The sequence below is a fragment of the Canis lupus genome, chromosome 32, assembly GCF_003254725.2.
Source record: "Canis lupus dingo isolate Sandy chromosome 32, ASM325472v2, whole genome shotgun sequence".
NCBI lineage: Eukaryota > Metazoa > Chordata > Mammalia > Carnivora > Canidae > Canis > Canis lupus.
In genome coordinates, this window is record NC_064274.1 from 6,347,501 (window position 1) to 6,370,384 (window position 22,884).

General features: G+C 40.2%; 2 protein-coding genes across 16 annotated transcripts in view; one reads left to right on the forward strand and one right to left on the reverse strand.

Annotated features, from left to right (window-relative positions):
* HNRNPD (heterogeneous nuclear ribonucleoprotein D) overlaps positions 1 to 15,042 on the reverse strand; it is a 17,799-nt gene extending 2,757 nt beyond the window's left edge. For 2 of the 6 annotated variants that reach the window (XR_003127665.3, XM_025426429.3), the window contains exons 1-7: positions 14,488 to 15,041; positions 12,579 to 12,635; positions 2,788 to 2,956; positions 2,093 to 2,254; positions 735 to 866; positions 194 to 293; positions 1 to 80 (exon numbers count right to left, since the gene is read on the reverse strand). The exon at positions 1 to 80 is cut by the window's left edge and continues 67 nt beyond it. Coding sequence is in view for 4 of the 6 variants with exons in the window: in XM_025426429.3 (XP_025282214.1) it covers positions 1 to 80; positions 194 to 293; positions 735 to 866; positions 2,093 to 2,254; positions 2,788 to 2,956; positions 12,579 to 12,635; positions 14,488 to 14,720 (933 nt within the window). In the remaining 2 variants the exon portion in view is untranslated. Of the gene's footprint in view, positions 81 to 193; positions 294 to 734; positions 867 to 2,092; positions 2,255 to 2,787; positions 2,957 to 12,578; positions 12,636 to 14,487 lie in introns of all 6 variants that reach the window. The other 4 variants (XR_003127666.3, XM_025426456.3, XM_025426445.3 and 1 more) reach the window with 3 other exon arrangements.
* Positions 1 to 22,884, forward strand: part of LOC112646486 (uncharacterized) — a 264,641-nt gene that overhangs the window by 50,231 nt on the left and 191,526 nt on the right. For 4 of the 10 annotated variants that reach the window (XM_049105001.1, XM_049105000.1, XM_025426517.3 and 1 more), the window contains exons 7-8: positions 15,681 to 15,735; positions 15,995 to 16,096. In XM_049105001.1, the coding sequence (XP_048960958.1) occupies positions 15,681 to 15,735; positions 15,995 to 16,077 (138 nt within the window). In that variant the 3' untranslated portion in view covers positions 16,078 to 16,096. Of the gene's footprint in view, positions 869 to 15,680; positions 15,736 to 15,994; positions 17,912 to 18,748; positions 19,172 to 22,884 lie in introns of those variants that run through there. The other 6 variants (XM_025426528.3, XM_049105004.1, XM_049105002.1 and 3 more) reach the window with 5 other exon arrangements.

Genomic DNA, 22,884 nt, shown 5'->3' on the forward strand with positions numbered 1-22,884 from the left:
ACCTTGGCTGTTATATCCATAGTTGCCATAGCCTTGATTCCAATAGTTACTATATCCCTGGTTCCAGTTTTGACTGGGGCCTGCAGCACATTAATAGGTTCACTAAAGTCAGAAGATCAGCAAAGATCTTTACTTCAGGATAATTAAAAAAGCAGAAAAGCTTAAGATAGAGTAAACTTAGGCTCTAGCTTACCACCACCTCTTCCACGAGCTCTTCCTGCAAATCCTCCTCTAGATCCCCATTGTTGCTGTTGCTGATACTGTTCCTTCGACATGGCTACTTTTATTTCACACTAAAAAAGAAAAATTATGTTATTATACAGATGCAAGAAAATACATCAGAATTTATAATAAACAGGATAGCCAATACTATCTAAATAGAGTTGACTAATAATACGTTCCTCAAAGTCAGTGTATCAACTAAACCAATCATCAGTACTTAATCTCCTCAAAGGATATCCAAATTATTAGCTCAAGATAGGTTGCTACATTCTCATCAGGCCCTCAAACACTATCTTTTTGTAAAGCCTAGACAAAAATTCACTTAAATACAATGTTTTCCCTCCTGCTCCCCAGTAAAAGCAAAAAATGGTGATCAATGACTTTGATACATAAAACACTAATGAGAGGTCTTAAAGCACAAGCATGCAAACTGAAGTCTTTACAAAAAGCTAGATAACGAAACACTCTACAAAAGTTAGTTTTCTCCACAAATAAATGGATGCTTAACTTACTTTACTAAGACCAACATTGTGGTATTTCTTTTCCATTATCTTCTTCACTGGTTCCTCTTCCTTAAAGGTAATAAAGCAGAATCCACGCCTCTTATTGGTCTTGTTGTCCATAGGGAGCTCTATGGATTCCACCTGATATCAAAAAAGTTAAGTTTTAAGATCTTAGTTTGCATGTGATTGACAATAAAAAGCACAAATTTAGTGGGAAAAATGCACAAAGAAAACATATTTGGACCTCAAATTCTATTCTGCTCTCTCCATTTATCCTAATCTTTTGAGAGAAGGCTCCAAATTAGAATACCCATTCCACCTAAAAAGTCTTCAAACCTATTTATAAAAAACAGGCTTCACAGGGACTGACATTTGCTACCTATTTCAAGGGTCACAAACTCAAGTCACCACCAAGAACAGAAGGCAGCAATTTTAAGAAAAACAGGATAAGGTGACTGATTGCATTTAGGAAAAATCGAAGTGGTGAGGACCACTGAAAACTAGAGAACATGTAACTATCGAAGGTAAAGAGGCTGCTACTCTTGTCTTAGATGGCTACTGCCATGCAAGAAGGTAGTTCCAACGTTGCTTGCTCTTGCAAGTTATTTAAGAAAAGCTAGGTATCTACATAAGTGTGGGAAGTATCTCAACCTAATAAATACAATCAACAAAACGTGGTTTAAATCAAGCAAAAGTTGCCTGCAGGCTGTATCTGGAACACAAGGCCACAAATTTCTCATCATAGCTTTTAATCATTAACTCACAAAAGGAATTCTGGTTTCACTAAGTCTATAATCAGCCCCATAAAATTTGAATATACCTGTTTGTTTAAATTGAGAAGGCACTACACCCTATTCTTAATTCTTCCCTTTCCTACTATCAATTGAATCATGTCCTTCTGTATCTCAGGTAATCCAATCTGAATTTCTTCCTCACAGTTTTCTATTTCTACTAATTTGGTAAATTCCTCAAGATACAAAATGTCATCTTGGGAGTACCCTATACCTTCAGTAATTGAGGAAAAATGCAATCATCAAATCTTCAAAGATCTGCCACAAAGGATTTACAATATCCTTCTTTCAGAGACACCTGGGTGGCTCAGCGGTTGAGCATCTGCCTTTGGCTCAGGGGGTGATCCCGGAGAGTTCTGGGATCGAGTCCCACATCAGGCTCCCCATGGGGAGCCTGCTTCTCCCTCTGCCTATGACTGCCTCTGTTTCTCGTGAATAAATACAATCTTTAAAACAAAAAAACAATTATCCTTCTTTCAAAACAAAGCACTTAATTAGCCCAAACTTTGTAACAACTTTTGACAATTATATTCACACTAATTTTGACAAAAACTGGGTCAAAACAGTATCACATACCTCACCAAAACCACCAAAGTACTCCCTTATTTTTTCTTCAGGTGTATCTGGAGAAAGGCCACCAACAAAAATTTTTTTAACAGGCTCTTTTGTTTTCATGGCTTTGGCCCTTTTAGGATCAATCACCTTCCCATTCAATTTATGTTCTTTCTGATCCATGACCTAAGGAAATTGAAGTTATTCATTTTAAGTATGTGTATTAATTGAAGTTGATTATTCACTTACTTAAAAATTATAAATATAGCTAATGTCAGGTAAGTGTTGACTTGTTCAGGACTAAACTGTCAAATTATGTGACATCAGCTAACAGAGAACAGTGTTCAACTGGTCAATAAGAACGGGGGGGGGGGGGGGGGCCACAAATTGAGTTACCAGAAAACTATCTCACCTTTAACTGTCAGCAACATAAACAAAACTGCTACTTCCCTTTAGCCCAAGCTATTCCAAAAATCTCTATTTCTGTGAACTTGTCACAGATCATCCTTTTAATTAGGGGGTCTTTAAGTCTCAGTATTTTTCCCCCAATACCATACAGAAGATATTCAGTAAACAAAGAGAACTCTTCATAGAATGTACAGGTTAAGAACTAAAGTTCTGCCTTCATATACTGCAAAAGGGGAAATCACAAATGGGCAAATTAATGTATCAAACTACCCACATCTTATATTAACTGATCAGAACATGTAACACACTACCTTATCTACACTCTCCGACTCTTTAAATAGCACAAAGCCAAAACCCCTTGATCGCCCTGTGATAGGATCTAACTTCAGAGTGCAGTCTACAACTTCACCAAATTTGGAGAAGTAGTCCTTCAGATCTTTCTTTGTAGTGTCCCAGCTAAGTCCTCCTATAAACATTTTCCTGTAAAGACAAAAAGTAATATTAAAATGCTAAAAACAAATAAACTTTAAGTACCCATAACAATACCTTTTCCAAACTGCACCAATTTACTGGGCAGTGTACATACTAACGTTACTCTTCCTATATTACCACATATCAAAAACACCACATTCCATTTTTGTCAAGTTTTGCTTATTACTGCTGCATCTGCATAATTATGAAATAGTGAGAAAGCAGCAAATTCTTTTTGACTTCCCAAAACAGTGTATGTAACCCTAAAATAAAAATACTACACATTTAAGACTTTCTTAAATTACAAGTTAAATATTCGTAACCGCAAAACAATTTCAGCTTCAAGTTTTTCTGCCAAATTTTCATTAAAATTGTAAAAAGGCTATGTAGTCTCCAATGATCACAGCAACCAGCATGTCTATGCTGAAGCTTTGTATTTAGCTAATGGTTGTCGTTAACTCTTAGCACATAAAATGGAAAATTCTAAGTCTCACAATTAAGTTGTAAGCTAAGCTTTTTGACGTGCTATGGGTCTTTAATAAAGACAATAATAATTTAGTGAACAAAAAATACCCACAGACGCACAATCCACTAATTTATAGGATTTATTTACAGTAGAACCTCAGTTAACCAGCAATAAAATATTTAAACCTTGAAGATGCTAAAAGTGACAGGTGGTAAGTAGAAACCACCAGAACACTTTAAGACCAAAAATATATACTCAAAAAAAAAAAAAAAAAATCAGGTGAAAGATTATTTTTATTACAGCAAAATGGCATAAAGCTCAGACTTGGCAACTGATTGCTTTTACATCTGCCCCCTCAATCACCCCCTAAGACCACCCCAAAGAGCTTACACATACCTCCTACCCTTTAAAGAGACAGGACTGGAGATTTTTATTTTAAGGATAAACTGTCAGAATTTGTTATGTGAAAGCTAAAAATTTTACGGGAATAAAATCATGCTTGCTCAATGATTCTTTTCATCTCTGTAACTGGGGTAGGGATGGGAAAGTGTTACTAACTTTCAGCTCCAGATAGAAAATTAAAGCAGGAAATATCTCCATCTTGTGGGCTTCTGGGATATTGCCATTGAAGCCAATTCTTCCACAAGAGGCCAATTGTGTCCCTAGAAAGAGATCTCTTTCTGCTTCTCCCCTAAAGATGCCAGATTAACTGAGGTGTTACTGATCTTACTATCTTAGACCTATTTTTAGTTCTAATGACAAAATTAACTTACATTATAAACGAAGCCCTACTTTCAGTATATACTGTGCTTCCCATTTCAGGTTAAGTTTTCAGTAAGTTAAGTAAATGTATCATAATGTAAAGCTGGGATATTTATATGCTTAACCTTCAGGACTTCTTTAATAAAATCTCCATGCTTAAAGTAACCTTTATTAATCCTTTTTGTATTTATAATCAAATGAACATAACAAAAACACCCATAATGTTCTATAGGTAATTTTTAATGTTTATTGTCAATTTCATGGAAAAGTTATCCTCAATTGTTTTTTCATTCAAATAATGTACCTTCTAAAATCCAATCCTTGTCACTTAAATTTATGCCTTAAAATCACTTTACTTTTAAAACCTAAAGATCCAGAGCACTTTCTTCATAGTTGAAAGTTCATTAGCAACATTTACCCTTCCAAAGTAAGGACACTGCTGTATTTTTAAAGATGAGAAAGAACAAACTATAAAGCAATGACCTCTTGCTCAGGTATCCATGGCAATTCTAGAACAGAAACAGCTTCAATTAAGTTGAAAATGTTGACTACTGAATTACCACCTTCTGTACTTACAAAAATTTTCTATCAATTTTTAACACAGTTTGAAATTACTTCAGCCTGAAGAGACTAGGAACAAAAGCCTTGCTTTAAAAAACTAATGTTGAGAAAAATAAAAAATAAATAAAAAATAAATAAAAAAGCTAATGTTAAAAGGCAAGAATATTTCGCCTGAACTGTTCCTCAGATACTAAGACAGATTTAGTTTTGATTTTATTTAACCAAGGCAAAGTTTATACTGGATTAAATGTCCTTGATGTAGAATTATTTTAAAAACAAAATAATTACAAAGAAATAAATTTAAACTCCATGAATGAGGCATGTGCTATTATTATTCATAAGCCCCATATGTTTTCACAGCATAGAAGTCAGTCTTCTTAAAACTGGATAAGCATACTAACTCATCAACTGGCCCAGCAAAGAACTCTCTCAAAACAAACTTCCCACTTTTAATACAGTCATTAGTACAGAAGTTGTTAAATGTGCCTACCTTAAGGCTAGAAGGTCACTGAAGATGCTGTCTTTCCTAAACTAACAATCAAATCCCCTTTGGACAGATTGAAAAGTCTGGTCAACTATGAACTTACACATATTCCACAGAATGATTCCTATTTCTCAAAAAACTAGAGCAAAATACATAGTAAAACTTCAGCTAACCAGCACCTTTAGAGAATGAGCCAAGTATTTCACCTTAAAAAAAAAAAAAAGGCCATTGCCTACTTTCTGATACCTCCCCCCAGTTGTTTTTAACCTTCATTTATTTGGGTAATTTTTCTACAACACATTACACACTTCTGCCTTCTTAAAATACAGTAATAATGATTTAAACACTGTATAGGTCGGTCACTATTAATTTATATACATTAAGCTACTGTACATGCCCAAGTCTCTTTTGAAATGAGAGAACTATTAATACACTACATCTCATTTCTTAGTTCTTCTAACAAGTTCTATTTCTCATTTTTGCCAGGTTCATGATAGTTGCTGTTTAATCTACCCCACAACTTCCATTCTGTAGAGTGGGTAGCCAGCACTTGAACTTTGCAAATTTTAAGTAAACAGTCTCTGAGCAAGAGCCCAAAAGCTCTTTCAGACAAATGCACTGCCATTTTGACAGCCCAAAAGTGCTAAAGCTTTAGCTGCTAACAAGGCAGGCTGCTGCACAACTGGTAACAGGTAAATAGTACCATGAATACAAACTGTTCCAAATCCATTCCATCTTTAAGAAATGGAAAATGTTAAATCCATCAAATCTTAATTCAGTGGACACACCAAGATACAATAGTATAATACAATAAGAAAAGGCCTGTTATCTTAATTTTGGATAAATGGGAACTATCTTAGTCTCTCAGAACACTAGCACTGACACGCTTTTCCTCATATTAGGAGATGGCATACAATTTTTTTACATTACTGTATTTTGCTTAAAGGATACCTATTGTCCATCCAGATTACGTCTGCTGCCTTGAATACCAAGACTGAATTTCAAGTTGCTGTCACTCTCATAGAGATATGCAAACGCTTACAGTGAGGATAGAGACAGAACTTCAAAAAAAGCCTAACCAGCCAAGTTAAAACTACATCACTAGACTTGTTCGAGTAGCAACAGAAATGCGCTCCCACTCTAAAACTTTAAAAATTGGTCCCTAGTTGTAAGCCAATCAACAATCCTAAAGAAAACACAGGACTTCATCTACAGTATTTTATTGATAGTTTAACTTCTTAATCCTATCTATACGCTATTTAGTACCCAGAGGCAATATAATATTCAATTTTAAAACACTTAACATGGGGACACCTGGGTGGCTCAGCAGTTGAGCATCTGCCTTCAGTTCAGCAGGCATGATCCCTCATAGGGAGTCCCACATCAGGCTCCTTGCGTGGAGCCTGCTTCTCCCTCTGTGTCTTTGCCCCCTCTCGGTCTCTCATGAATAAATAAAATATTTACAAAAATTAATAATAAATAAAACACTTAACAATTGAAATCTCCTTGCTTCTACAGATATTGATGTGATACCATATCATAATATTAAACTATGCATAAAATTATACAACTCAGTGCGGAAAACTCTCCAAATGCTATGCAATGTCATTCAGGAATTTAGACATTTAGTGGGACATTTAGTGGGACATTCTCTTCTAAAGTAAATTTAGAGGAAGTAAACCAAAGCACCAGTTTAAAATCCTACTTCTGCCACATACCAACTGTATGACCTTCAGGAAAACAAAAACCCAAGATTGTTTCCATAGCTGTAAATCAGAGGCCTAAGAGTAGCTTTTGATTCTTTGGTAAGGATGAAATCAACAAACACAGGGGCGCTTTGCCTGCTCAGCCCACAGAGCATTTGATTCCTGAAATCAGGAAGCCCCATGTTGAGCACAGACCTTGCTTTTAAAAAAATAGTAAAATAAGAGAGCAAATATACTTAAGTGGCACAAAACAGTCTTAAACACCCCAAGTGCACATTAAAAAGTTACTTAGAAGGAGAAGAGCACAAGTTAAGTATAATTTAATAAAGCAATGTTTTCATTTACTCATTGCCTTTTTTAAAATCTGCATAGACTATATGAAGTCACCAACATTATAGGAAAAGGCCAGAATGAGGTTTTATATAAATGGATCCTAAGATTATTTTCAATACCATAAACTTAACCCAAAGTGTTTAAATATCCCATGTAAAATATACAGACTAGAAAATAGGTTACCTAAAAAACCTCTTAAATATAGTTTAAAAACCATCTTGAGGGGCAGCTCAGGTGGCTCAGTGGTTTAGTGCCGCCTTCAGCCCAGGGTGTGACCCTGGATCAAGTCCTGTATGGGGCTCCCTGCATGGAGCCTGCTTCTCCCTCTGCCTGTGTGTCTCTCTGCCTCTTTCTGTGTCTCTCATGAATAACTAAAATCCTTTAAAAAAAAAAATAAACAAAAACCATCTTTATGATTTGTCTGTACTCCACATAAATGTCAATATTTAGTGAGGAATTTCAAAATATAAAAATATATATGGAGCAGTGCTGGCTGTTGGAAAGGTTAATACTCCTGTTTTTTTCATACCCCAAAAAAGTATTCTCTGATTATTGAGATCACTAGGTTTAGCACTCCTAAGGTCAATAGTAGTTTATTTAAAGATACTTCTCCTTAGAAGTCTCTGTTAAACACCTTATTCAAGGTAAAATGATAAACACCATTACATTACACTACCTCCCAATTTTGAAATAGGGCCAAAAAAATATTCTGTAACTTTCAAACACTTCCTGACAACTCATGATTTTCCATATGTAGTTTCATAACAAGTTCTGACAGTTTAAAAAAAACACAACAGAATGTCAATCTGGTATATACTTCAAGTACATTACATGACTGGCCAATCACTGTCACCTTTTGGAGTAAGATTATTCAAGCATACCACCAATTCATTTTAAATTTTCAGTATTTTATCGTTAATATTATTCCTTTAAAATCCAAATGACAAAATATCATGAAAATCCCACCAATACATATGAAATCAGTATTTTTCCTTAGAAACCATAGATTTGAGGACTTCTTTGGTGCAAAAGGTGGTTTTATTAAAGCATGGGACAGGACTTGTGGGCAGAAAGAACTGCCAGAAAATACAAAGTTAAGTAACTACCTGTAATGGGGAGCAGGGGTTACTTTTTACCACTAGATAGTACCACATGGAAGGTTAATCATTTAAGAATCTGTATTAAAAATACCTTTGGAAATAGACTGACAAGCTTTTAACGAGTCAATAAAGATTAACTCCTCCATCCTAGCATATCTCATTACTTCATACTTTAGAATGAACCTAAGTGACTAAAAATGATAATTAATTAGGTTGAAAATATAACAGCTAATAAAATGATAGGCTTTAAATAAACTTTAAATGTTTAACCCCCAAATCTCCCCTTTATCCTTTCATTCCAAGGAAAAAATGACTTCCTGGATTTTCACTTTTAAAATAAACTCAATCAGCTTTAGAAGGTAAACTCCCATCTACCTGAAGGTTAAGGAATGAGGTTTCCTTAACCTAGAGGTTAAGGTTCTGGTTAACTGAGATTACTACTCATTCACAGTTCTGTAGTTTTCTACTGGTAATCATTTTAGATATGAATAATAAACTTAGAAAATGATTTTTACCTTTCTGGATAAAATCTTAAAATGCTTTAAAACCACATTATTTTTTAACAGTATAAAGGAAAAACTACAGAAGATTTGATTCCATGACATTGCCTATTAGTGCTTTCAGAGTAGATTTGCAGATAGTTTTTCAGTATTTTTCTTACAAGACTAAAGGGAGGGAGAGAGAATTTCCTAGTTGTTTGAACTGTATGGTAGTTTCAAGTCTAGATAGGCAGGAGTTTACAGGACATGACCCAATACTTAACAACTATCACGCTGATTATTGGCCAAACACTACCAGCAATACGAGTCTCCCCACCCTCAAGTAAGTCTTAAATGTCTAGCTCCAATATACACAATTTAATACTCCAGAAACTAAAACATGCTTACCTTTACTCCACAGGAGTAAATCACTGGCAGTATCAACTATTAAGGCACCGGATAAACACACACAAGCTATGAAAGCAGGCTATGTAGTCAATCTTCCTGCGGTGAGCTTTGTTTCCAACACATAGATCAGCAAACCAAGTAACAAATATGTTATATTACCTGAGACCACACTGTTGGAAGTGAAGTAACAGAAACAGATCCCACGCTTCCAGCATCCAGTTCAGTGCCCTATCTACTAAAATGTTGAAGCAGAACTAAAGTCAAATAAATCTTGGACTAACAGAAGTTATGTTTCACTCCATTTGTCAAGCTGCACACACATTTGAGGTGCACAGCTTTAAGTGGAATAGGAAAAAGGTTATGACTCTATTCCTTTTTAAATGCTTTCAAGCATAACATGTATCACTTGAAGACTGAAACTAATCATCCTCCATACTGGCCACAAATCACACACCCCAATAGTAGATTCAAATCTTTCTTAAATTAGAGCAGCCTTACAGAGGACAAAACACTCAGGCAATATTAAAAATACACATTAAATATAGTTTATAGAAGTCACATGACTTGAAGGGAAAAAAAAAAAAAACAGGCTTAAGGCCACGTATATTTATCTCAAAAGGCAGCACTGAAAAAAAACGCAATGATTTTCTCCAATTCCAAATCCTAAGGTCAGGTGATTTTTTTAGTATCTTCCATAATAGATACTTTGAAATGAAAAGAATTTAACACTCCTCCTCCCTTATATGTTCAACATCTTGAGACCTGGGAGCATCTATTTCTGCAATTTTAACACTAGAAACTTGTCAAAGGTTCCAAAGAACACTAAAATTCAGACCATCTACTCAGGGTCTCGACTTTACAGTAAACCCAACTTTATTGAATTAAAGGCCAGTAAATTAGGTATGAGACTCTAAAAGCTGTTTGCTTATAAAGCAAAGTTCAGAATGCCCCAAAAGCACTTGGGTATAGATTATAATCTTAAATATTTAAAACAAATGTATGCCCATTTCTTAGAAATCAGAGAGCACTCAACCCGCAGCAAAATTAACTCACAAAATTCCCAAACAGGAAGAAATCACAGGAGCTTACTATACACTAGATCTACTGCCCTGTTATTAGAAAAGTACTGCTGTACTTTGGTAACTGAACAGAATTATTTTGCTTCCTGCACAATCTAATGCAGGCAAGTCAATGTAGTTACTTTATAAACTGTCTGAAAGCTAACACAGTATTATAGTTTTCCACTTATCTTTGATATTTAAAAAACTCTCCTCCAGGTAGTTTGCTACATGGCATGTATATTTTGCCCAACACAAAATAACTTTAAATTACCTACCCTAAAAGAACTGCAGCCCTGGAAAGAACATGAATCCACACAAAAATGGGAAATTCCAGTGCAACTGCTTACAAGTAAAAAAAAAAAAAAAAAACTAGCAATGTTAAAATTGGAAACATTAATATGAGGTGAACTCAGGAAAGCATTTTATTATGGAAATGAATAAGTATTCCAAAGGTCTGAACTGTGGAAACATCCACGAAGATATATAACAGGCATACCCTAAGAATAGCTGTTTATTCTTATATTCCAACATAAAAAAAACCTTGGGTGCACAACAAACTCATTTTTAAAATTTTAATGATCATATTCTAATAACTTTAATCTCAAGTTAAAATCGTGAAAAGGAATGCACACAGAAATGTGTTTAAAGAAACTCAATTCGGATGACTTTGTATCTAGTAAAGCCAGTCTTATTCTCACTCCTGGGACTGTTATCAAACTGCTGCACAATTTCCCTCAAACTGGGAGACAGAAAAAGGAACAGATAGAGTGACAAGTGCACACACACCAAGAAGAAAAACAAGAATATCTGTAACAGGACAAGGCTGGGTGATTAAGCAGTAATTTTAAAAAGTCAAATATTACACTTTAAATGTAAACTTGCTTAACTTAAAATGAACCTCAGTTAAATCCTATTTTCAGTGAATGAAAATAGGTCACAATCTAAAACATTCGCTAACTTATAAATATTCAATTGACCATTTTTCCTAAGAGGTCATTCAGAAAACTTTAAGGTTACATTATTGGGTAGTAACAGAGCAAAAATAATTCTACAAGAATCGTTAACAGTGATCTCAAACTTAAGTTTATGGTCCCTTCTAATCACTGAAAATGCTTGCTTACATAAGATTTGAAATATGTAATGGAGTAAAAAAGAATCAGGTATAGTGACAGTGTAATCTGATTTAGTTTGCCACGATTAGCTAGCAGTGAAAATGAACTGTAACAGTGCCAAACGGATTAATTTTCATGAAAAACATTTTATTCTGTATGTCACATTCTGACCCCAGTCTTCTTTTTACTTTTCCCTTTTGCCTATTTCCAAGTCTGCTTTATCTGCAATATAAAACCGGACAGATTTCAGTGGATGAGAATACAGTAGTAAGTAAATACTGTGTAAAATTTAAATGTTATCCCAATTGGGCTCTTAAAACAGAATGTAGTTTGTACAGCTAAGTCAACTTTCTACAAATTATTACTGGCCCTCTAAACTCCCAACGATGGAGAACACAAACTCCTGGAAAACTCAAAACGTAATCAATCCTAAAAGCAAAAAGACTGACATTTAGGGGAAAGGAAGGATAAAAAGAATAATCTACCATCCTTCCATAGAGAAGTCATGAAATTTAAGAGACATGTGAACCAACCAACTGTAATTAACATTGCAAACATCACACTGAAAATTAAAAATCTGGTAAAGCTGTAGTGAAAAGCCACACCAGCCCGCCTCTGAATAATACATATCCAATTGTTATTAAAGTTCCACTTACAAATATGGTTGGGAGATAAAATACACTTGTGCATAATGCATATATAAACACTACTCTAAAAATTGTTCTACTTTTCACATATCCAGAATATTTCTGTATAGCATGCAAGACATTTTAAACACACAAGAGTTTTTATCAAGTAACCTTCAAATTTAACATTAAACTTAGAATTTCAACAAAAATATTTGTCTTAAAAAAATCAAATCTGAAATCATGGTAATATTTTTTCTTGTTCAAATACATGTTACTAACTTTATTGTTTTAATTTAACCAAATCACAATTACATGCATTACCACAGACCAAAACCCATGTAATGGCATCAATTTTGCCCAAAGATCACACACATGCCTAAAAAAAGATTTTATATCCCAGGCACAAGACATCCTACTGTACTATGTCTAGAATTTCCTGGGGATCAATGGGCAACTAATCAATACACAGCCTCTGCACGTTATGACTATTGAAACCTTTAAAATACAGAAATAAAATTTAAAAGTTTTACCATTCTTCCCGCTGTGCCGTCGCTGCTTCAGAGTGTCGTGGGGAGGAGTTTGAATGGCTAGGGAATTAACAACCGGTACAGCAACCAATCAAAATTCTAGTTTTAGTTTTTGACATTGTTAGGGCTAAAAACTTTAATTCATTTACACTTCAGTTCAACAGTAGGAAACTATAAGGGTAGCAGCTTTGTGATTTGAAAAAACAGGGCTAAAGCCTGCCCCAAACAGCAATGATTATACAATTAATCATTTTGGTGCCTCTGTCCAAAGAACAGAATTCAGAAAGAAAAGCCAAAATGTTGAAGGCTTAAGTTTCCCAATATTTAACACATTCTTTTCTTATACTGTATGTAATTTAAAATTAAGTAAAGCTAGTTTCCCACCCCACCGTCATTCTCCCAAAGCCAGCGCAATCAGCCTGACAAGTCGGCCTGGGCTGAGATTAAACTCGACATTCTAAAGTGCTTCCCTTTCCCACCCTCTAAATCTTGTGCTCCTTCCCAATAAAGGAAATCGTCTTCTAATACTGGATAAAAGCGACATTTTATTGCTTTTCCACACCTTTCTTCTTGTTAATAGTGAAGGAAAAGAAGAATCACACATACACACCCCCACATTACAAAAGGGAATGGATGCGTTAATCCAAGATCAGCGATCAGTAACGGGAATAAGAAAACCTAGCCAAGAGCCCCGATTTAGTCCCTCCTGGTAACTCCTCTGTTGTTATGCTCCCGCTCCCAAATACTGCATTCTAATATACCAAATGCAGCTTAAATGGCATATACAACTTATTCCAATTGGAGGGAACAAGTCAGTACTTAAAAACCTGCAAAAAAAAAAAAAAATCATGCCATACCACAATAAAGGATTTGTTCATTTTATCAAAGACGGATGGTAGGCCTCCTTTAAGAGTGGGTAAGAGAGCGGGAAGGAGAAATCAAGAGAGACCAAAAAGGATCCTAGGCACGGGGGTGGGGTTAAAAAAAATGGAAGCTGCACATAAAAAGTAAGGTTACAATCTGTAAGAACAGTTGGGGAAACCAAGAGCTGAGGGCGCGAAAACGGTGCGCGGATAGAATAACTCCGCGGGATGGGGGGAGGGTGGCCATAGCCAGCAAGCTGGAGGTAGAAACAGCTCCACAGTCAAGTGCAGGCCCCGCCGACGAGGAACTTAAACGAAAGCCCATGGAGCAAAACCAACGCAACAACAGGCGACTCAGGGAGTATCACCAGGCCCAATATGTTCCATAGGCTGAAAAGTAGGGCCTTAAGTACGCAAGTGGTTCGACAGTGTATTGTGGGAAAAAAAGAGATCGAGGCCAAACTTCTCCGAAATACAAAACACATTCGGCCTGAAGCCGGGGGGGGGGGGGGGGGGCGGGGGGGGGAGAGGAGCAGAGTGGGCAGCAGCTTACGCGGTCCCCAAAGCATGTGCTTATAAAGAATCGCATCGTCTCGGGACGCTAAAGTGGAAGCACCAGATAAGCCTTAGTGGTCTCGGCATAAAAGCTTCTGTGTCGACCTTTATGCTCGGGACCTTAATAAAACGAGGAAGGGAGAGGACAGGAGAGCAAGAAAAAAGGTGCCCCTAGACAGGCGGGAAAAAATCCTGGCGGCTAAGTCAGTGGGAGGAGACCCAGGGCGAGGGAGGGAAAGAGGGCGGGCCAGGGAGCAGCATGGTGACGGCTAAAGGTGGAAACGTGTGTGATGGGGGAGGGGGCGGTAAGCGGGCAGGGGGAGAAGGGAACGAGAGCCCCGGGGGACCCGGCGAAGAGAAGGGGAGCACTGTGCGAGGAGGCTGCATGGGGGCTGGAGGGCAGGCGGAGAGCGGGAACGAGGCCTAATGGCGGGGGACAGGGAGGGGGAGGGGGGCTAGTTGGGCCTGACTATCCCGGGTCGCCCCTTACTCACCCTTCATCCTCCTCATTCTTACTGGCATCGATCTTCGCCCCTTCCGACTCGGCGCTGCCCCCTTCGGTGCCTCCAGCCGCGGTTCCGCCCCCGGTCCCGGCTCCACTTCCCGCCGCCGCCGCTGCCCCCTGCGCCGCCGCCACCATGGCTCCCTCCTGCTCGCCCGCCGAGCCGCCTACCGCCGCCGTTGCCGCCGCCGCCGCCCCGTCCCCGCCGAACTGCTCCTCCGACATAGTGCTACTGCCTCCGCCGCCGCCGAGACTACACCCGCCGCTGCCGCGAACCGAAACTAGCAGCAAAGTAATCCCCGCCGCTGCCGCGCGCCCGCTCCACCGCGCGAAGCACACAACAAGACAGAGAAGGCGCGCGCGGCTGCGAAGGCTCCTGCGCCTCTCCCTGGCCTGCCCCCCTCGCCTCCCACACTCGCGCAGCGCGCACTCCCGCTCTCTGTAGCTGCACTAAAAAAGAATAAGCAGCAGCGGCGGCCGCTCTCGCCTCCTCCTCGCTTTAATGGCGCCGCCGCGGACCACCTAAAATGGCCGACGGAAGAACGGCGCGTCCCGGTCACGTGACGCGAGAGCGCGCCCTTTGCGCCTCCCCGCCCCCTCTACCGCGAGCTGCTTTCCTCTTCCTGCTCGGGCCCGCCCTCTCGTTCCCTCTTCTACCTTCCCCTCACGCGCCGCGCCGCACGGCGTGGGGCCTTTAAAAGGAACCGGAAGTTGCGTTCGAGAAGGCGGCCGCGCGGGGACCATCGAGAACAAGGAACGTCGTGTGCAAGGCGCAGCTAGAGGCGCCCCTTCCTTCGCCCCCGCCCTTCCGAGCGATCCCGGAGTCGGCCCAGCCACCGGCCCCCCAGGCGGCGGGAGCCGCGGCGTGAGGCCGGGGCGTGGCGGCGCCTCCCTGGAGGCGACCGGGTCCCGCGCGCCTGCGGCGTAACGCGGGGGGGGGGGGAGGGGCGCACGCCCAGCGGCTGCCTCCGTCCAGGAGCGCCCATCCCTGGGGAAGAGGCTGCCGTGGGTGCTGCCCCGTGTCGCTGGCCCCGAGCGCCTGGACGGGCTGTCGCAGCTCCGTCGCCCGCGGCCGGGTGACATTGAGGCTCCTCGGGCCGCCCCGCGTACCGACCCCGGGCGGGCAGGCCGAGGAGGCCGCTGGCGATCGGGGCTCTTTATTTTTCTCTTAAACTTGCTTTCCAGGGAAGAGTTTCGCTCGTCTGCTTTTCCCCCCGAAGTTTTTCGTCAAAAGAAGCAGGTAACTAGCACATTTTGAAGATCCTAGAGCCCTACCGCGATTCTTGGAAAATACTGAGTCGAGGAGTGCGTTCGGTCAGCCAGAGAGGTTCATTTGATTTCGTGGGTTTTTTTTTTTTTTTTGGTCCTTGTACTAAATAAAATATATAAACGCTGTGAATCATCTTTACAAAGTTTCTGAGCTTGCTGTGTTTGGGGGTTTGGCTCTGAAAAGAACCGCTAAGCGTTTCATGCGGGGTAACCTTCAAGTTCTTTTATAGACCCTATGACCAAGCCCAAATGTCGTGGCTGGAAGCTGGATTATTCGGGATTTGTGATTTGCAGCTTCCTGCGGTACACCTAGAAGAAAGTGAGGTTTCCAGGTACTCCTTTATTTATTTATTTATTTATTTATTTATTTATGCATTCATGAGAGACACAGGCAGAGGGAGAAGCAGGCTCCATGCAAGGAGCCCGACGTGGGACTCGATCCCGGGACTCCCAAGGCAGCGCTAACCCGCTGAGCCACCCAGGGATCCCCTCTAGATGCTCCTTTAATCAACAAGTACTTACTCGCTGCTGTAGCATGTGTCCAGGCACCTGGAAACAAAGACTAGTGCAAAATGCAGCGAAGAGCCCTGAATGAATATTTTTTCACTATGTAATTAAATAAATGTATTAACTGGATGCTATCCAAAAATCTGAAAACGACTTAAAATATCTAGTTTTTTATTAAGCTAGCACAATCTGCCTTAGTAATTAAAGTTAAGGAATACAAATAAATTCTGAAACTATCTTAAAAATCTCGGGCACACGGGTAGCTCAGTGGTTGGCTCAGGTCGCGGTCCTGGGATGGAGTCCCACATTGGGCTCCCCCAAAGGGGAACCTGCTTCTCCCTCTGCCTAAGTCTCTGCCTCTCTCCATGTGTCGCTCATGAATAAATAAATAATAAAATCTGAGGATGCCTGGGTGGCTCCGCCGTTGAGCATCTGCCTCCCCCCCCCCGGTGTGATCCTGGAGACCAGGGATGGAGTCCTGCATCCGGCTCCCTGCAGGGAGCCTGCTTCTCCCTCTGCCTGTGTCCCTGCCCCCCCCCCCTCTCATGAATAATAAAATATTTTTTAAAAAATAAATCTTAACCAAATTCTTGTATTAAGCAAACATGCCTTAAATCAAGTGGTAGTGACTTCAGGTATGTCTCCACTTCTCAAAACAGCCTAGGAGAAAGTTGATATTGGGCTCAAGTGAATATTTCAATTTACAGACAGCTAGGAGGTCTCCTGAATACTGTCTGTCTTTAAGAGAGAGTTCCTAGGGCACCTGAGTGGCTCAGTCAGTTGAGTTTGGGACTCTCGGTTTCTCCTCAGAGTCTTGAGGTCTAGCCCAGCATTAGGTTCTGGGCTTAGCCTGGAACCTGCTTGAGATTTTTCTCCCTGTCCTTCTGTCCTTCCCCTGACCTTCCACATGGTGCTCCCTCTCTTAAATCTTTAAAAAAAAAATTTATTTTTTTTTAATTTTTATTTATGATAGTTACAGAGAGAGAGGGGCAGAGACACAGGCAGAGGGAGAAGCAGGGTCCATGCACCGGGAGCCTGACGTGGGATTCGATCCCGGGTCTCCAGGATCGCGCCCTGGGCCAAAGGCAGGCGCTAAACCGCTGCACCACCCAGGGTCCCTTCTTTTATTTTTAAGACAGCTTTAGACATGCCCATCTTTTGGTAATAGGGTTTCCCCAAAGGTTCATTTTATTTTATTTTTTTTTTTAAATTTTTTTTTTCATTTATTTATGATAGTCACACAGAGAGAGAGAGAGAGAGGCAGAGACATAGGCAGAGGGAGAAGCAGGCTCCATGCACCGGGAGCCCGACGTGGGATTCGATCCCGGGTCTCCAGGATCGTGCCCTGGGCCAAAGGCAGGCGCTAAACCGCTGCGCCACCCAGGGATCCCCAAAGGTTCATTTTAATTCACATGTAGCCCCTGAAGCTTCTGGACTTCTTGGAATTTATATTGAAAATTCCAGAAAACCTAAGAATGATTTTAAAGCTAGCACATGGGATCCCTGGGTGGCGCAGCGGTTTGGCGCCTGCCTTTGGCCCAGGGCGCGATCCTGGAGACCCGGGATTGAATCCCACGTCGGGCTCCCGGTGCATGGAGCCTGCTTCTCCCTCTGCCTATGTCTCTGCCTCTCTCTCTGTGACTATCATAAATAAATAAAAATTAAAAAATAATAATAATAAAAAATTAAAAAAATAAAGCTAGCACATTTACTATATTCTCACATACCCTTACTATTATGGTCTGAATCTCTGCATTCTGTGCTTTTCTGTTCACCCAACATCCTCTTAGGACTCCTTAACTTCAACCTTAATTCTTTTCACATTCCTTATCTACCTACCTTATCTACAGAAGTAAAACTTCTGTTCATCCTTTGAAAACCCAATCAAATGTTATGACTTCTGTGAAGCCTTCCCAGGCTCTGAGGCAGATTAAAAAAAAAAAAAAAAAAAGATTTATTTATTTATGATAGAGAGAGAGAGAGAGAGGCAGGCTCTGTGCCGGGAGCCCGATGTGGGACTCCATCCCAGAACTCCAGGATCACACCCTGAACCAAAGGCAGACGCTCAACCACTGAGCCACCCAGACGTCCCTGTTATTTGTTTCAAAGATTTTTTTTTTTTTTTATTTGAGGGAGAGAGGACGCAAGCAGAAGGAGAGACAGAGAGACAGACCTAGGAGCCTGACAGGGGAGCTAAATCCTAGGACCCTGAGATTATGACCTGAGCTAAAGTCAGACATTTAACTAACTGAGCCACCCAGGTGCCCCTTACTTCTGTTATTCTAAACATGTAGTTGTACTAGTCCATGAATTCCTTGGGAGCAAAGATAATGTGTTCTGTGTGTGCTCCGTACCTCACACACACACTTACACATATAACAGACCCTTAGTAATTGCTAGTTGAATTACTGAATGAGAAAATGTAAGATTATTTCCAAGTAGCTAGGTTCACAGCCTTTTTTTTTTCTTTATGATAGTCACACAGAGAGAGAGAGGCAGAGACATAGGCAGAGGGAGAAGCAGGCTCCATGCACCGGGAGCCTGACGTGGGATTCGATCCCGGGTCTCCAGGATCGTGCCCTGAGCCAAAGGCAGGCGCCAAACCGCTGCGCCACCCAGGGATCCCGGTTCACAGCCTCTTAAGCAAACTAGGTGTGCTTCCAGAGACATAAAAGGCTCCTCTCCCCACCATCCATCCCACTTCGTCTCAGGCATAAAAACCACTTGCTGATGCATGAAATTCCTTAAAAAGGAAAAAAAAAACTCATTGTGTTGCACGTTCATAAGAATGTAGTAGTGTTTAAGTCACTGAAGACTATATTGAAGACTGGTCCAAGCCATTATAAGGAAGCAGTATTTCCTCTCGATGTCCATTGCATTAAATATTCCATTGCTTCAGGTTCCCAGTGTGTGTGTGTCTTTTTTTTTTTTTTTTAATTATTTATTTATTCATGAGATAGGCAGAGGGAGAAGGAGTCTCCCTGCAGGGAGCCTGATGTGGAATTCGATCTCAGGACCCTGGGATCAGGACCTGAGCCAAAGGCAGAGACTCAACCACTGAGCCACCCAGGTGCCCCTCCCTGTGTATTTCAGATAACACACTGAAATACTGGATCTTCATTGAATTCTGCCTTTGTGAAGCAATAACTGCAGGAAAAGAAGAGTACTTGTAAAAAGGCAAACAAGTTTGTTTGAATTTTAAACTGGAATCACTTTTACCCAGAACAAGATATATAAAAGCCATGGTTTTAATCTGCTAAATACACTCCTTACAGGGGACAAAGCATATCCTTTCCTCACATTTTTAAAAGTGGAACATGCATTCCATTCAGCAACCTGGAATAAACTGTCTAGAAGAAAAAGAAAGAACCCATTTCCTATACAAGATATCATATTTGAGCCTCTTCTACAACCATTTAGCCAATTACTCATTTGCAGAACACCCTCAGTAAGATTCAAGCCTGTGATTTTAAGTGAAGTAGCCAATTGCCCAAACTGAACATTCTCTATTACCAGTCCTGGTTGTCCAGAAGCTCTCCCTTCACCTAGAGAACATAGAGGCCCCACCATTGTGAACTTTCAGATTTTCAGCAAATCTATTGTAGAATCTTGAGTTATGTTTAACCACAGGGGTGTCAATAGGATGCCTTTAGACTCAAAGGAAATCTAGCTCAAGGATTCTAACAATAAGGAAATTTAATCATTCCACTCCAGACCTACATATCCAACTGCCTCCATAATGTCTCCTCTTGGATATCCCACAGGAATCTCAACCCTGAGATGTTCAAAATTGAACTCCACTTTCCCTACATATCAACTTCTTTAGACTTCCTTTTCTCAGTAAATGACATCTCCACTCACTCATGTGCTCCTGGAAAAAATCAGGAGTCCTTGGTATCACCCCCTCCATCCAATCGTACTTCCAAAATATGTCTCGATTCATCTAAATGCTTCGTAAATAGTGGTGCCATTCCTAGTTAAATACATTCACATTCAACCATGTACCACATGTCACAGATACATTTCTGGTGCTAGGAATATAACTCACCAAAACAGCAAGGTCTTTAATCTCAAGGAGCTACATTCCAGTAAGAGAAATAAACAAGAGACAAAATAAATATATAATAGTGATTGGAAGAAAAATAATGAGTAAGGCACTAGAGATTGCTGTTTTAGGTAGGGTAGTCTGAGAAGATTCTTCAAGGAGGGAAGTTTTTCAGTAGAACCCTCACAGAAGTGAGACAGAAAAACATACACATACTTAGGGAAGACAAAGTGTGCTTGACACTTTGAATGATGGAGGCCAGCCAGTGTAGCTGAATAGAGCAAAGGGAAGAAAGTGTAGTAGATCATACCTATGAGGTATCCAGAACAAGATCACCCAGGGCCTTGTTTTTTCTTTTTGTTTTTTAAGATTTTTTTTTTTTTCATGAGAGACACAGAGACAGGCAGAGGCAGAGCCCTATGTGGGACTCAATCCCTGGTCTCCAAGATCACACCCTGGGCTGAAGGCCACACTAAACCGCTAAACCGCTGAGCCACCCAGGCTGCCCCACCCAGGGCCTTGTAAGCTGTGGTGGTTAGCATTTTGCTTTTATTTTAAATGTGAGGAGAAACTATTAGAGGTTTTGAACCAGAGAAAAACATGATTTAAATTTTAAGTGGCCAGAATAATCCAGATAATTCTGAATGTTGTGTAGACCATGGACTGAGGGAGGCTATCAGGGAAATGAATTAGAAGGCCACTATCGTAAAGTCTCTCACGGTTGATTTCTTTTGGCAAGAGACAAATCTACAAATAGGGTGTTATTTACATGTGGTCATTTTTCTTTGAATGATGTTTTCAACAAAGAAAAACATGCTCTAAAGATGTTCAGCATCACTTATTGTCAGGGAAATGCAAATCAAAACCACAATGAGATATCACCTCACACCTGTCAGAATGGCTAAAACCAAAAACACAAGAAACAAGTGTTGGTGAAGATGTGGAGAAAAAGGAATCCTTGTGCACTGTCGGTGGGAGTGCAAACTGGTGCAGCCCCTGTAGGAAACAGTATGGAGTTCCTTAAAAAGTCAAAAATAGAACTACCATATGATTTAGTAATTCCACTACTAAGTATTTACCCAAAAAATATAAAAACACTAATTTGAGGGATCCCTGGGTGGTGCAGCGGTTTGGCGCCTGCCTTTGGCCCAGGGCGCGATCCTGGAGACCCAGGATCGAATCCCACGTCGGGCTCCCGGTGCATGGAGCCTGCTTCTCCCTCTGCCTATGTCTCTGCTCTCTCTCTCTGTGTGTGTGTGACTATCATAAATAAATAAAAAATTTAAAAAAAACACACTAATTTGAAAAGATAAGTGCACCCCAATGTTTATTTTATTTTTTAACCCCAATGTTTATAGCAGCATTATTTTCATTATTTATGTTATTTACAATAGCCAAAATATGGAAGCAGCCCGAGTGTCTATCAATCAATAGATGAATGGATAAAGAAGATGTGAGAAATATATATATACTTATGTACATATATATGGAATATTACTAAGCCATTTAAAAAGTATGAAATCCGGGGATCCCTGGGTGGCGCAGCGGTTTGGCGCCTGCCTTTGGCCCAGGGCGCGATCCTGGAGACCCGGGATCGAATCCCACGTCAGGCTCCCGGTGCATGGAGCCTGCTTCTCCCTCTTCCTGTGTCTCTGCCTCTCTCTCTCTCTCTGTGACTATCATAAATAAATAAAATTTTTTAAAAAGTATGAAATCTTATCATTTGCAACAACATGGATGGATCTAGAGAATATAATGCTAAGCGAAGTAAGTCAGAGAAAGACAAATACCATACAATTTCACTCAAGCAATTTAAGAAACAAAGGGAAAAAAAGATAAGCCAAGAAATAGCCTCTTTTTTTCCCCAAGATTTTATTTATTTTAGAGAGAGAAAGCAAGAGAGAGCATGAGTAGGGCGGAAGAGGAAGAAGCAGGTTTCTCTGCTTAGCAGGGAGCCAAACGTAGGGCTCAATTCCAAACCCTGAGATCATGACTTGAGCCAAAGGTAGACACTACCAACTGAGCCATCCAGACACCCAGAGAAAACTGACTCTTAACTATAGAGAACAAAGTAATAGTTACCAGAGGGGAGGGGTAGAGAGACAGGTGAAATAGATGAAGGGGATTATGAGTACACTAATCCTGATGAGCACTGAGAAATGTATAGAATTGTTGAATCATTGTATGTTATACCTGAAACAAATATAGCACGGTATGTTAACTATACTGGATTTAAGGGGTTTTTTGTTGTTGGTTTTTGTCTTTGTTTTTTAGATTGTATTTATTTATTCATGAGAGACAGAGAGAGAGAGAGGCAGAGACATAGGCAGAGGGAGAAGCAGGCTCCTTACAGGGAGCCCGACGTGGATCTCGATCCCGGAACTCTAAGATCATGCCCTGAGCCAAAGGCACTGAGCCATTCACGTGTCCCAACTATACTGGATTTAAAATAAAATATAGAAAATGAAAGAGAAACATGCTCTTATGACAAGAGATCATTAAAATAATCGGGAAGCCTGCGTGGTGGTTCGGTAGGTTAAGCCTCTGCTTTCAGGCTCCCTGCTCAGA